Here is a 16,228-nt window from a genome sequence, read left to right as displayed (position 1 = left end):
GACTTTGGAGATGCTTTCTGAATACGTTGTTTAGCGACGTGAGCAGATCTCAGGTTTTGTTCAGGGAGGCAAGACGTTTTCTGTTGTGAAACTGTGTTTGAAACTGAGCACGTGCAAAAAGAAACTGGCACAAGTATGTTGAAGGTATTATCATTTACCTTGGCACTGTAGCCATCAATGACCCCGAATAACACCTAAACTCACCATTGCAAAAGTCCTCATTATAATAATATTACACATCCCCTTGTATAGATGCAAAGTGCAAAAACTGAATTTGTATACTAAAGCTCATAAACATAACAGACAAAAAAAAAAAAATTGAAATACAGAGAATGATATCAGTGTAGGAGCCTAAAAAAGCATGCCGGCAACCTCTGAATATCTAACGAGTAGATAAAACAAGTCACATGATATTCTTTTTTTTCCTAGGACTCAGTTTAAATGTGTCTTTGAAGCTAACATAAATGAGTCAAGCTAGTAAGATGCTACCTCTTTCTTGCCTATAGCTGGAAGTATTGTACTGGACTGTAACATAAAACCATAACGAGAGAGAAAAAAGAAGCAAACAACCATCAACACAACTCTTTTACACCAAAAGCCTCTTGGGACATTATTTACAAATGAAGCTGTCATGCTTTTGTAACGGGTTCATTTAAAAGCTATCATTACACAAATACAACAAGAAGATTTTCTTATTTTTTTTTCTTTTTTTCAATACTATCATTTCTGCAGGCAAAGTCACAAATAAGAGTTTGAATAGATTCTTTGGAGATTGACATAAAAACAAAGTGGGGAGAAGTCTGAAAGGAAAGATGGAGGAGTTTATGGAAAAAAAAAATGACTGGAGTTTTGTTATAAAGCAAACTCCATGCGCAAGAGCGTCTTCCTGTTCCTCCAAAGAAGGAAAAGTCAAAGGTCACAATAATAAACTGTATTTAGAGTCGATGAATTTTATAGAGGGACATAGAAATGTCTTGCAATGACTTACAGAGGACGGGCAGGAGGCATACAGGCGTTTAGCTTGTATTTGATGGCCCTGGGCTGGGATAAAAAGCTAATTTGAGGAGGAATAAGGATGAGGAATGAAGGGAGGAGTGGGCCGACTGACAGCAGGGTCGAGTAGCAAGTCATTATTTAGTCTATCATTGTAGAGAAGGGCATGTTTTTATGGAGGTTGGGGTTCTGAGAGTGTCGGTTACGGCTGCGCACAGAGCTGAACACCATGTTGCAACCGGGGATTTTACACTTGTGCATCTCGCGCAGGTGCACAGTCTTGTAGTGCACACGCAGGGTTCCTTTGTTGCTGTACATTTTATGGCAGATGTTGCAAAGGATCCCACTGCTACCACCGTTACTGCCCCCGGTGGACGAAAAGAGGAATGGTGAAGAGGAAGGTTCCAACCCCTCACCATGTCCTTCACCTCTTAGTTCTCCAGTCTCATCCCGATGCCTTCCTTCAGCCTGCCCCTCGGCATGCTGGGAGCAGTCCTCCCCCTCGCTGTTGCCCTCCTCCTCCTCCTCTTCTGCCTCCTCCTCCTCCAAGTCATCCAATAGCATGCCTTCGTCGCTGCCCTCGTCTGACTCATGTGAGGAGTGGACACTGCTGCTGGATTGAACACTGGATGTGGTGCTCAGGTCCAACACCATGTAGTTGTCTGGCTGGCCCCGGGAGAAGCCGTTGGTGTGGTGGTTTTTAAGGTTATGGTTGAGAGGGTGGTGGGGATACTCACTGCTCATCAGGGAACGGGCATTGTGGTTCAGGCCAGTGGGCCGGAGGCTGGCGCCTCCGATGCCCATCCCGGCATATGGGTCCAAGCCCATGTGGTGCCCGGCGTAGATCTTGGCCAGTAACTCGGCTCGCAGGTCCTTGGGCAGTGGAGGGAGTTGGGGGTCCAGGACAATGTCGTCCAGCTCTTTGGTCAGCAGTTTGCGGTGCAGGTTGATGTTGGAGCTGTGCCTGTGGGGAGACATAGGTGTAAATCAGAAGGCTCAAGTGTGTGAGGAATTAAGATTACCTCTCAAATACAAAATAGCCACAGTGTTAAAATACATGTATTTGTGTACTTCCATATTGTCAACTTATCTTAATTCTGTGAAATGGTACCAGGTTACAACGATTAAATATTTAAGAACCACTAGATATTATTGTCACTAATGTGTACACACAGACAGTCACACAGAAACAGAAATTCATCCTGCAGTTCTCCTCAGAAAAAGATTGCACAGAGAGCGAGCATCCTGCTAGTGTTTACCGCTGTCAGCATGTCTGCACTGCACAGCCCTCAAATCCAATAGACTCTGACTCAATTAAATACTCCACCATATTGAATGGGAGTTTATCAATTGATTCGAGCTGTGGTAATGTGATAATCGAGGGGAACTGGATAGCATATTAGCACTAGGCCCTGACAGCATTATCGCATTCATTCCCTATTGGAGGTGGCTTAATCGAGCACCTCAATGAACATGTCTTTATGTAGCCCTGGATTTAATTAAGATGGGCATTTTTCCCAAACACAAGGCTAACTGTATCACACAATGTACTACAGCTGATAAAAGAAACTAAGTAACAAGTGCCATGCTTAAGCCAAGATACAATTAGTGAGAATTTCAGTTAGCAAACAAAGCCATGCTACAAGATGCAAGGTGAAATGAGATTACAAGATCTGAGCCGATGCCTTTTTCGCTCTAATTTCCCAGTTACCAAGTCAGACTGAGAAAAAAAGGGGACCCACTGCACACATGTCACAAAAAAAACTGCATAACACAAAACATAAGCAGCTAATTACCTGCGTCAGGTATGACATACACAAGGCCCATTCCTCTCATATCGGGTAAGCACTTACATCAAATAAGAAAATAAATATGCAAACACTCAGTTCCTTTAATGTGAGGGGTTTCCATGCAGGGAGGGCACGACTGTGTAAAACAAATTAAAAAAAAAAAATTCAAAAGAAAACGGTCATCCTGAGCAGGATGGGCAAAAATGGAGTCACAATGGATAGTAGAGCTTACCAGCAGTGGCAGGGTTGATGCAGTCAAAAAGGGTCCCTTTCCTTTAATTATTTACTTCCCTATCCGACATTGTCCTGCAAGAGGTAGAAATACATTCATTTGAGGGACCCTTTTCTGTGAACCAGGCAACCAGGAACCCGTCCACTCAAGCATCGTCAGCATTGAGGAGAAAGAGCGTGGCAAATCGATTGGCCGTGGCTGTCACTGCGTGTGTGTGTGTGTGTGTGTGTGTGTGTGTGTGTGTGTGTGTGTGTGTGTGTGTGTGTGTGTGTGTGTGTGTGTGTGTGTGTGTGTGTGTGTGTATGCACATGCATGAATGTCTGTGTGTGTGTGTATGTGTGAAAAACAGAAAATATACTACTTCCATGCGGGACTTCGATCAAAAAGACTTTATAAATCCTTTGTTCTTTTTTGTCCTTTGATAGTACAGTTGCACCCATGTGGTGTTAACTTATGGCTAAAATATGGGAGTCATGATTCAGTGTCTGTGGCGCTGTATCCCAGCCTTGTCAAACACATGTGTGGACGCTTGGCCATGAGAGGTCAAGAGTGTTTTGAAATAGTCTGAAATATGCTGTAGTCAGTGATCAGTATATAAGGAAATGGGCAGAATTTCTGCAGGGATACCAAACAGGCTTTAACATGAAGAGGGGCCACAGATTTGCTCAGTTAAGCCTGAAGCTCAGGATGCTGTTGATGATGCTCAGGTAGGCAGGTCCTTTGCAACATGTCTCCATCTCTATAACAACACCTTCTCACTGCTAATAAGCTCTAAGTTAACCATGTCTATCTCAGTTTCAGATATTATAGTTAAACATGCTAAATATCATGCAGTAAGTAGTCTGTGCTATAGCCATCTTAAATACTCAGAAATGCACACCATATTGTTAGGATATTACAACAATATCTATATAAATAATATTCACATTTACTACATTTTTATTCTACTATACAGGTATATGGAAATAAAACAATGGAGGAAAAAGGCATTTTATGATATATCATTTGTAACCATTTGGAATTGATTTAATCTCAAGAGATGAAGAGGAGAAGAAGAGCCCAGTTTATGATTATTTGCATAAACATTATTCTGTGTTGGCAATGCCTCCTTGCCCTGAAAATCAAAATAAGTCAGCTGAATCCACATACAGTGGGCATAATGCACTTATCCCATCATTTATCAGATTTAGACTTGATGCCCCATTTCCCACTCCCCTCCACCTCCATCACTACACTTCTGCACGCTGTATCTTTCCTCCCCCAAAACCAACTCCTGAGTGCCCCCCCCCGCCCCTCCATCTCTACCTCCCTGTTGGCCAGTAATGTGGCTGGCAAACCAATTTGACAGTCTCATCTTTGCCCAAAAGATGGGGGAGGCCTCCAGAGAGCCCATTTTTGACTGTGCAGAGGAGGTAGAGCGAGAGTGTGTCCGTCCCAACCGGCGTTAATCATCTTTAGGTTCGTCTGATGGCCCTTGCCCTTGTTTTTGTGTCTGTGTGTGTGTGTGTGTGTGTGTGTGTGTTGTCTAAATGACTCATAATGTGTAAATGAGATGGAAAGCTGAGTGGTGTTAAACTGAGACGAGTGGTTCTTTGTCTTTCCTGTCATTTGGGGTGTGTTATGAGGTTTTAGGTATAAGTGGGAGGACAAGAGTTTTAGTAACATTTATCACTCTCTGTCACTGTTATATCTGCTTTGCATTGTTTCAGTGTGTTCAACAGCATGGGCTACAAACAATGATTTGAGGATCCTCAAATAAATGACTGCATAGACATTAAATATGCATTAAACAGAACATGTACTAGAATTTGATTAATGGCGTTATTTATCTAAGAATAAAATAATTCCTCTTATTCTTTTCTGATCTGGGGTGCGTGGCTTTTGCTTACATATTCTCTCTATGAGCAGCGTGCCCTTTGTTTATAAGAGACAAACAGAGAGCTAATTGTGAAGCAGTAGAGCCGGGCCCACATGCCGTAAGGGGACCGAGGGAAGGGGAGGGAGACAGAGAGAGGAAGGAGAGGGGAGGAAAGAGACTCTCCAACATAATTAACCTTCACTCTCTCTGCAGTGGCCCATGCAGGGACCATGGGCTGCGCACTTCTGCACCATGGGAATGTGGAAGAAGCTACGCGCTGTAGCGACATAGGAGGAAGTTTAAGTGTTGGAGGGAAGGTTAAAAAAAAGAGAAGCAGGACCAGCAGATGAAAATGAGATAAGTAAGGCAAGTTTTGTCAAAGGTTTAAAAAGTATGAATCACAAGGCCAATAATGGTTATGATTGCTGTTACGCGCGTCTATCCAGCAGTTAATCATGCAGCTTCTTCAACACTTCTGCCGACGCTGCTCGCTCCCCACAATAAATATGCAATCATTTACCACCGGGCAGCTTGGAGGCTGGGAGAAAACACCCCACCGTAAAACCACACATACCCACATTCTCTTATGTTGGTCTCCGTGTTACACTCAAAACACAACCATTACATGCTTGCTCAAGGGCACATTAAATACTTTGTCCTTTCCTGCATTCCTCCGTGTGTGTGTATGTACAGTATGCATGTAAACTAATGTGTGTATTCGCGTGAAATCATAAAGTCTTCAAAGTGAAGTATCCAAAGTGAATGAACACTAGTGATACTTTGTTTCCGTGGCAGCACATTCACAATGTCTCCTACTCTGACAATGTCATTGGTTGTTTTTCTCAGTAGATCAAATGACCTCTCCTCCTTTTTCTTCTTTACTTTGATACGAGAGCTTTTGATGCTGCTGTCTGATGGTGTGTTTACGTGCCTTTGGCTTTTCACTCGGTCAATGGGCTAATCAGTTATGCAGAGGTACTTGGACTTCCCTGTTGCTGGATGTCAACAGCTCTGTTTGGGAGGAATTGAGAAGAGGAAGCCAGGCGGGGTTGCATATTAAAATACTGCTTTAGCATATATTATTGATCTGCAAAAACAACAACAAATAACCACAGGGTTACCTTCCTCATATTACAATTAAATGTGGTTATTTTTGTAATGGTTATTTTACATTTTTAAAAGAGGATTACTTTGTGCTAAGTCTGTCTGAGGTGAACAACCGGACAGAGCTGCTTATTCATAATTTCTGAAAAACACTGTTTTCAAAAAAGTGTAACGAGGACAAACAATGGAGTTTGACTTATCTAATTTAATACACATTCTCAACATTATTTTGTACAAATATCTTCATTCCTGCAGTGTGATCTAATGTGCACTTATGAAAACCTCTAAATTATATTCCTGTTTTATTGCCACCATTACACTCAAACATACATTATGTCATTAGAGGATTACCCAGGGGCAGATTTGATGCGAGCCCGGTTTGTGTATTGACTCGTCTCAAAGCTCCAGGATTCCTCTAGCTTTGTAATGCCCTTCTTTCTGCTTTTTTTGCTCCCTGTTTGAACCAGTGGCAAAGTAATATGTCCCATATGCTAGCAGGAATTTATCCCCCCACAGAAAAAGTATGGAAACAATAGTGTGCTTCTGTGTCACCCACCCAGAGCTATATTGTACACCCCCGGCCTTAAAGATGCTTCATGTTTTAAGCAATTGTCCCTCTGAGCTACAAAGTGGTCTCTATCTCCCATATGTTCTGCCATTTTATGTTTGAATTGCATTTACATGCTGGTGTTTTATCACGGAGTCAAACTGTCACACACACACACACACACAGACACACAAACATCCAGGTTGACACAGGAAGAGAGTGAGCGTACGAAGAGTTCACGTTGAGGTGTTTTTTCTGTGTAGTACGGTCTAATCTCTAAACTCTCTGTGCCCGTCTAAATTCCTCCACTCACCCCTGGCTATGATACCAAACGCCTGGCTGCATATTTGTGAAAATGCACCTCCCCCCACCATCATTTCCCCTTCTTCTTTTCTGATGATTATTTATATTTTTGCTGTTATTTTAGTTACAGTTTCCAGGAGGAGGGTCATGACAGCCGATTCCGGGATGAAGGGACAATGTTACATAACTGAGCAAAAAAGCAGTACAGCTGTGGAAATGTAACTGTCAATTACCAATACAATTCTGATCAACATCTGCTGATTACCAATGGAGCTAGATTCAGAAATTGTTTTTTTCCAGTTTACAAAACTACTAACTGCCATTGGAATACTTCCTCATGTTAAATTTCCCTTATAATGTACTGTGAAGCTCTCATCTTTCTCAGCTTTTTAAAATTCAGTAAAGGACATTAATAATCCAACAACTGTTTGACACCATTAAGAGAATAATTACAAAGAGATACGGTTTAGAGAAGAGCAAAGAGTTTTCTCTGTTATCCGTTTTTACGTGTGTGTTTGCATCTGCATGTGTGTATGTGCATACACATGTTACACAGCACGTCGGTCATGCCTCAGGCATTCTTTATTCCTAAAGCCTTGTCAAAAGAAGGGAGCTGGTGGCAGTACACCACACTGAGGCAATGCATGCTATAATAACCCTTCCTGTCATCTTGCTGCTGTCGGCACAGTTGCGTCAGGTGAGCAGCAGGGTTTCACCTTCACTAATGCTACCTTGTCTCCTGTTCTGCTCCCCCTGTTCCTCTCCCACATCCATTCTAATAGAGTCTCAGAATCACCTGCTTTCCTTTACATGCTGTTAATGAACAAACCGGGGTAGGAACAGATGCCACCGAAAAAGCATGTAATCAAATGCTTGGGGTGGAAAAGGAGCAGTTTGGGCAGATGATGGGGGGGGGGGGGGGGGGCAGAGATAGTGTGTGGGTGAGACAAAACACTAAGGAAAAATATAAAGCTCCCTCTGGGAAGATTTGTTTCCCAATTGGAAGCAAGCTGTATGTTGAATTTGTCCCCTTCCTTAAATAAGAGTATCACCTGTCATGTTACAAGATAAATCTTTTTTGTATTAATGTATTTGTTTTCCATTCCCCCGATGAAAACAGATTGAGTAAGGTTGATATATGATACAGCTAAGTTCTATTAAAAAGATGAAAGAAGTGTGAGCATGAGAGGTGTTTGAAATTGTAAAGGATATTATTGATGTCTATGTAAAGGATTGAGAGAAATTCTGCTCATTAACCATGTCTGGATGTTGGCCAATACAACACTTAAAAGTGCTCCCGTGATGCAGAAACCCCAGTGGTTTGTAATCCCCAAAGGAGCATGTGCTTGCCCAGGGCACTAGTGATGTTATGTACTTCCAGCATGTGTTATGGCATCAACCTGCTGCCACTTCTGCTGCAACATGTATATTCTGCAGAGTGAGTGTGTGGGACTGATATGTGCTAACAAGCCCAGGTGAATATAGCTAGCCTCACCTCCATAATGCGCTAATAAATGCAGTGGTTTGACAGACCGCTGTCTATGTTAATATATGCGCCTCCACCTCTCTATCACAAGGTGAGGTAGTGAGGGCAGGTAAACAACACACTGCAGCTGCAAGGTTGATGGGTACAGCCTAGTGCTTGTTTAAATGTGTGTGTATGTGTTTTTAATCCTGACACCCTACTCTTCTGAACTCTGACTTGACAAGGAGCAGATGTCCCTGAAACATTTTTTTTTGTGTTGCATTGGGTAACAAATGTTAAGTGATAGCCTAACCAGGTAAATGTCATAAAGTACTCAAATACTGCAGCTAAATCTTGTTTTTAACATGAAATGAAAAGTCACAGCTCTCACGAAAATGCTAATATCTGTTGATGACTTTTATGAAACCAATATATCCCTATAAAATAAACGTATATTCTGTAGATTCATAAAGTGCGTTCAATTATAATAGATGATCAATATTGAATTAAGCATTTCCATTGAACCTACCTGCGATCGCATTAAAATAAAATTGTTAAAGTTCTTGCACTAACCTGTCTCGGCTCCGCCGGGAAGGGAAGGCAGCGTTGCAGCCAGCCACAGTGCACACATGCATCTCTTTGAGGTGCACATTCTTGTAGTGTAGTTTCATGCTATAGGAACTCTTGAAGGTCTTCTTACACACATAGCAGATCTTGGGGTCAGGACTTGCGCATGGGTCTCCCTCTGGTGATTGAGAAGAAGGGAATTTGGGTGGGCTGGCACCGTAGCCCATTGAAGAGATGAAGCTCTCATGTAGAGCAGCCATGCTTGCAGCAGCAGCCGCCGCCGCCATTCCTCCATTATAGAGTCCATACTGGCCCATGCAGAACATGTCGTAAGTAGGATCGTTGAGTTCTTCCTTGATCCTGATAGGGGGCTGATGAGGGGAGGGTGAGGAATGACCCTTGCCTTCCATTTCCTTTCTCAATTGGGCTTCTTCACAACCCTCATCGTCTTGTTCCTTGTCCACACACCTTCCACTCCTACTGTGTTTTTGCTGTTCTTCCACATCTATCAGCTCATCACGATAGAACATCTTGGAATCAGAGGTTTCAGATTCGTTCTCAAAGTCTCTTTCATGGTCCTGGTCCTCAGAGGTGAAGCTGCCCATACAACGAAGCTCACCAGAGCCTTGAAGATCATTTCCACCCCTGCTTTCACTACCAGTCCCTTCCCTGCATTCATCTTCACTCTGTCTCATCATTCCTCTCAGAGCTAGGCCGGGGCTCATCTCATCCTGGGAAGGGGATTGCTGCCCACTACCACCACTGTGGTTTCCAGTACCACTACCACTGTTGTTGTTGCTGTTACAGTTACCATTCATTTTGACATTGTTATGTAGAAGCGTTGAGTGATGGTGGTGATTATGGTGGATGTCATCGTCATCATCATCTTTGTCATCGTATTCATCCGCCACATCAATCACTTCTTTCTCGATCTTCACTGGCATGCTCGATTTTCGGGGCTTCTTTTTGGGCGTGGGTTCACTGCTGCCAGTGTTGAGGTCGTGATTGGCTCTATGTGTATGCAAGCGGTGGGACATGGGTCCTACGTCTGACATATGAACATTATTGTGTGAAGCCCCTGCAGCAGCCAGGAGATGTTGTTGTTGGTCCATCAGGCTGGTACTGTTGGTGGTTGTGGGAAGGATGGGGCTGGTGGGCAGTGACACTGGAGGACTGACAAGGTCCGCTGGGGACAGTAGTGTACGGTAGAACGGGGGCACTGGCTGGACAGGCTGCACTGACTTCAGGGAGGGGAAAAGCAGTGGGCTTTGCAGGGGTGACTGAAGCATAGGGTCTATCGGTGGGGTTGTGAAGCCCAGTGGTGGCCTTCCAGGGCTGGTGAGGGTAAAGCCACCATTCTTGGTGCTTGAGATGACAGGTGTACCAGTGGTTGAACGGATGAGGTCCTTGTCACGGTTATTGCGCAGCATGGGCATGTGCAACCGTGGATTGGGATTAGCACTGTGGCGGTTGCGGCTGCGTAGTGAGCTGAAGACCATATTGCAGCCATCAATGGTGCAACGGTGTTTGATCTTCAAGTGTACAGCATTATAATGTATCTTAAGGGTGCCTTTATCATAAAAGGTTTTGCCACAAGAATTGCAGCACACACGACCCTTGCGTGAGGTGGATCCCATGCGACGCATGCGATGCATCTTGGAGGAAAAGGAAGAATGGGAGATGCTTTTTGAATGCTCGTCCTTCACGAAATGGTGGTGGACTTGGTGGTGGACATGGTGGTCACTCAAACTGTTGGATTGCTGAGGTTGATTTTGGGACTGCTGTTGGCCCTGCTGCTGGAGCTGTGTCTGCTGTTGCTGCTGCTGTTGAGCCTGCTGGGTGGAAGGGGTTGGTGATATGGGTGATGCCCTGTGGTTGGGCTCTGTTTTGGGTTCAATGTTGTTCATGGCTCCCATGGCTCCACGACTAGGGCTCTGGCCTGTGCGGAAGGGTGACAGGGACACTTCTGACTCACTGGTGTCCACCTGTTCACCTTGGTTTGGCAGGCTGGGCTCCCGGAGCCGGAGAGCAGACTGCTCCATAGGCAGGGAATTGGGGGGCAAGCCGAGCATGGGGGCAGAGACTGGGTTGATGTATTGGAAGGGCAGGAGGAAGGCTAAGCTGTTGGGGATATTCTCAAAATGGTGAATGCTGGATGGGCTGCTGTTTTCCAGTTGTGTCAGAATCCCTGGGCTGCGGGACCTGTTGTTGCTTTCAATAAATGTCCTAATCCCGGAGTCTGTTTTGGAGGAGGGAACTGTAACTGCCTGACCTTCCTTCTCCTGAATGGCCATCAGTTCTACAATGGACTTGGTCTCTCCAAAGCGCAGAAACTGCTGCAGGGTAATGATCTCTTCTTCTCGGGACATGATGGTCCAGCGGTCCAGCACCTTGCTTGCAGCATCCTAGAGGCCCCAGAAGAGACAAGAGAGAAGACAAAATGCAAACCATTATTGATTGTGAATAATCAGTTGGGTCAAAGGAGAAGATAGAGCAAGGGTTAGTATTTAAGGGCAAACTCCTCTGCACATGAAATTCAGATGCTCGTGGAGTGACAAGTAACAGAGCTTTGTCGAAAAACTACTTTCTAAAGCAAATACATTGAAAGTACTGAGGTTGGGTGATTAGCAGCTCTCTGTGACTTGCAACATTGTGGGGAGACTGACAAAACAGCTTTGTAAAAGATGTGAACTCTTGCTATGACTCCCTCTGTACACAAACTGCACCTAGGGATACACAAATTGTGTGAGCAAGAGAAGATATGGTAGAAATAATAGCATAATTAATGCAAGCCACTAATCGCACCTTGGCTGGCAGGCATTTTCCTCAGTGTGTTCTCTATTTCTAAGGCAGTGAAATGCTTGAGGGAGGATGGGACTGCTACATTATGTTTCAGGGAATGGCTTTGGACATTTAAACAGTAAAACAATCGTGTTTGCCTATGTCATTGAGCCTGTGTTCCTTTCATTTGACAGGCTGCATATTTACAGTATCATGCTACTGAGGTCTAAAGGATCAATATGTTAATGAGGTTTCACAGTGCAAAACCGTAAATAATGTAATATTTAAGGTAATGTCATAATAATGTAATTCATTCATTTTAAGACAGTGTCAACTGATTATAGATTTTCAGTTGACAGTGGCTACCAATGAAAAACGGCACATATGTAAACTTACAAACTTTAACAATAGATAATTTTAATATAATAAATAATAATAATAATAATAATTATAATAAATTTAATTTTCTAATTCCTGTATTTTGGAGGTTTAGGAATGGTGACAAGTAATTTTCCATCATGAGAGACCACAGCAATTCCGTTGGGACTCAACGTTATTCCAAATAAAGCACTTTACTTTGTTGGTCTCTTTTGGAGATGTGTATTAATTGATGAAAAAAAAGAAACGTAGACTCCTTGCAAATGGGCACATTGTCAAACATCAAGAGATGGCAAGGGTTTCAGGTAAAAGAACACATCTTGAGAATTTAGTTTGTGTTTGAACTACCATGTTTGACCCAGTGCATTCCGTCCTCTTGTATGAACCCACATTACTTCATGCTTTATAGCACTGAGGACAAAACGCTAAACAAAATTGTCCGCTTACAGTAACTGCTGCTGCTGTTATATAAGATTCTATAATATGGATGTTTGCGTGAACAAGATAGAAATCTTGAGAAAGCGAGACAGAGAGACATAGAGTAAACACAGGTTCCCGGGGAACCAGGCTCAGTGACATCAAGGGAATAACGCAAGCGATGACAATTAGTCACAGTGAAATGGTAACATTTCATATGTGCTCCTAGCTACTGGCATCTATAAAAGATAAATGGCAACTCTGGTGTGTAGTAAAAAGCTGTAAAAACCAACATCACAAAGCACAAAGGGTCTGTAAGGAGAAAACAGAAGATAAATGTTTAAAGAGAGGCAGTGAAAGAGAGAGAGAGTACAGGAGAGACACAAGAGAAAGCAGAGCAGAAAAACAGTGTTTTCATATCATGCCCTCACATATACTGGAGAAATAGATTCTTCTGAGACGAAACATCAATAGTCACTGGGGTATTTGTTCTTAAATATACATTAAAAAACATTTTACACTTTCATTCTGTGTGCGCTCTGGAGTTTTTGCCTGGAGGTATGACTTTAAATTCTAGCCTGGGCACTAATATTTTATACTGCATGGCCATCTGGGCATTAGTACTTCCATTCGATTTAATTGAAACAAAAAAAAATGAAAGCAAATTAGAAAGTGAATCTTTAAATAGGTCCACAACCAGAGCATTTCTTAAGAAAAATTCTTAAGAAAAGTCTTTTAATGTTTTCTAGTGACAAAAAAAAGATTAATTTGTGAGTGAGTGTAATATATGAATATAAACTCAGGTAGCGTACAATTACAACAATGAACATTTTAAATGAAATATAATTGTATTATCCTAATGAATAGTGTCTCTGTTTAGTATTAAATAGGAATAGAGAGTATATTTGGGGATCAATGGTAGGCCACATTTAATTTAATTTAAGCCAGTTTAAGACATCTTCATAACAATTTCCTAACTGCCCCCCCTTTTTTGTTTGCTGGTCTTATTGAGACTATAACATATTTAACAACCACAAGCTAACAAAATGGAGGCAATTTGAATGGTAGTTGCTTTAATAAATGTGAGGGATTAATCTCAGGCTATAAGTGAGGTTCTGAAGATAAACTACAAAGCTTTGCAAGCTTATACACATCAACAAGATAACTTGACCAACATCTCTCTCCAACCCACATGCCGTTATCCAGCCCCGTCTCAATCACTGACTGAATCAAACAGGGTTCAGACATTTATTCTATCCTCTGCTAGTCCTAACCTGTGCCTCCACCTCCCCACTCATGAAGTCAAACAAAAGCCAAAACACAGTGACACAGGCCAAACTGCAACCTATTAGTGTTAGGAAGGGCCAGCCAGCTGTCAGAACAGGTCAGCAGTTCTGCTATGCACTGGACCCTGTCTGAGAGGAGGCTATCCAAGCACTCCTCGTTCACTGGTCAATTGAGTTTTGGAGACGTTTGGGCCAACACAAATTCAAAAAGAATCAAGAAAAGGCTGTGAGGGGACAAACTTGATTACGGTTCAGTTCATTTGGAAACAACTACTCTTTCTTAAAATCATGCAGCAACTCAACAAAGATATACATTTCTAGTAGCAACGTCAAATTCCAGACAAACACCCTTTAGTCCTTACTACAGTACGTCTCACAACTTCACTTCCCTGCATTAGCGTTGTGATGCTGTGAGAGAAACAAATATGCCATTAGAAGCACTTTTACAAGTAGGCACTCATCTTCCAATTAGCTTAATGTGGCCCTCTTTCCCCTATATTTTCCAAGCGTGCCCCACCTCTTCTTGTACACTCCCTCCAGTAAAATCTCATTAATCCAACCCTCCCCCATCTCCCCCAGTGCTATGACATATTAGTCTGTCATTATGCATCCCAGAGTCCTTTAAACAATACAGCTAAACCTCTGTTTGCCAGGTTAATGACTATTAGCCAATAATTACAGCAGAGAGACGATGGAGTACCCACTTTATCTGGTGGACAGCCTGCTGCTGTTAGTTTATTTTATCTTCCTGCATCCATGTCTCTCAGAATTAATCTAGCACCGGCTGTATTTATTCATCTCTCTGCCGCTGCGATGAATTCTTAATTCATGGCTGTCTCTAATACTGTGATGCTGGATGTTGTGTAGTGGGTGTGTGTAGTGGGGTATCCGCCTTGCAAATTGCTGACAATGAGGATGAGCAAATGATGGCCTTGTCATGGGCCAGGGCACCACTGTCAGTTAAAACAAATCAGGCAATTATGCAATTAGTACTGTGGGTTATGCGCTGGGCTGTATTAAGAGCCGGGGTGTGCAGCGTTGTTAGGTTGCATGGTGTGCATTAGGGATTAACAGCTTAACATGTATATGCTTTTCACTAATCATCACCTATCATACTCAATGATATGTATGTATGTATTTAGAAAGTAGTGGAGAAAAATGCCATGCTAGGCACACGCTTAAAAAAATAATAGCGGGAGATCAAGTGGGAGATCTCTGACCCTCACAGAGCTTGTGTCATATAACGCCTCTGATATTTACATTTGCATGTTAACATGTGTATAGTCTGTGTAGGGTGATGCTACACTGGTTACACATTAACATAAGGGCAACTGGAACGATCATAAGACAGTATCACTTCCAATAGGATGGATCGGTTCTCACAATGGCAAAGTAAACCATGGGAACCACATTGATTCACCAATCACCTTTCAGTGAATGCGATCTCCACCAAGCCTCCAGGGAATCCCCATTGATCCCCAGTCCGGCTTTCAGATCCAGTTCCTTAAAAAAACTGCTCTATCCCTGTGTTCGCCACTTCAAGGGAGGTTAAGCAGAAGTTCCTTGTGATCTGAGAAGGTCTTGAACCTTGGTGCTTCCTTTTCCATATTCTGTTTCTCTCCCCACCCCATCTCGGGCTGTATGAATAATGTAGAGGATCTAGTGGCGAGGGGTGCCATGGGGGAGGGTTTCACGCAAAGCCCACTGCCTGAAGCCATCACATCAGAGGGCAACAGCTCCCAAGACACAGGCTGCTCCCCCATTGGCTCCTCAGTGGTAGGTCAGAGGTCATGTGTGAACAACCAGCTCTACTTCTTCCCCTGTGATGGACCACAGGGAAATCAGTAGCTACGTCCAGATGCGGGTGGAGGACATTTGTAAGAATCATAGAGGTTGAAATTTGCACTCTGTGATCATGTTAAATTCCTCCTTTATGCTCTGCACATCAAAAGAATGTGTTGCTTTTGGATGTGACCTTGTGTACACCTTAGAGGTTTGATGTTTTCTAAACTACAGAAACATTGACTTATAGCAAGATGAAAAATGTACTGTACATGGGCTGCTGTGGTACAAGATGACACTAATATCTAACTTACAAGGCAACTGTAAAAACATTTTATCCTGTCATCAAAGACGGACAGAGCAGTATCCCTTTGAACCGATCAGTCACAATCATGTCACCTTGTGGTTGCTTATTACAGGGACAGGCATTTTTACAGTTCTGTTCTTAGTGAACTGCCCTTAAATAAAACAAACAACAGAAATCTATACTCGCTTACGATGTTGTGTGGTTTACAGCTGTCCTTCTAAACATCAGATTGCAAAAAATAGCGGCCAAACTTGTACGTCTGCAGACGGCATTGATGCCTTTCTGTATGTGGTCTGGTTTTAATAAGTGACAATTTGCAGTTACACTGTGGGGGGAAATGAGATACACCAGATCAAAAGGCTCAAAATCATGTTAAAGTGTATTGTATTTTACAACCACTTATGTTCATCCAATGCGA

The 16,228-nt window shown here is 42.8% G+C and overlaps 1 protein-coding gene across 1 annotated transcript in view; it reads right to left on the bottom strand.

The window, feature by feature from the left end:
• Positions 1-976: 976 nt before the first annotated feature.
• bnc2 (basonuclin zinc finger protein 2) overlaps positions 977-16,228 on the bottom strand; it is an 87,906-nt gene continuing 72,654 nt past the window's right edge. The window contains exons 4-5 of the mRNA XM_079160275.1: positions 8,866-11,264; positions 977-1,957 (exon numbers count right to left, since the gene is read on the bottom strand). Coding sequence (XP_079016401.1) covers positions 1,135-1,957; positions 8,866-11,264 — 3,222 coding nt within the window. The 3' untranslated portion in view covers positions 977-1,134. The remainder of the gene's footprint in view (positions 1,958-8,865; positions 11,265-16,228) is intronic.

This window comes from Pholis gunnellus (genome assembly GCF_910591455.1).
Source record: "Pholis gunnellus genome assembly, chromosome: 5".
Classification (NCBI taxonomy): Eukaryota; Metazoa; Chordata; class Actinopteri; order Perciformes; family Pholidae; genus Pholis; species Pholis gunnellus.
This window is presented reverse-complemented; position numbering and strand designations above follow the sequence as displayed.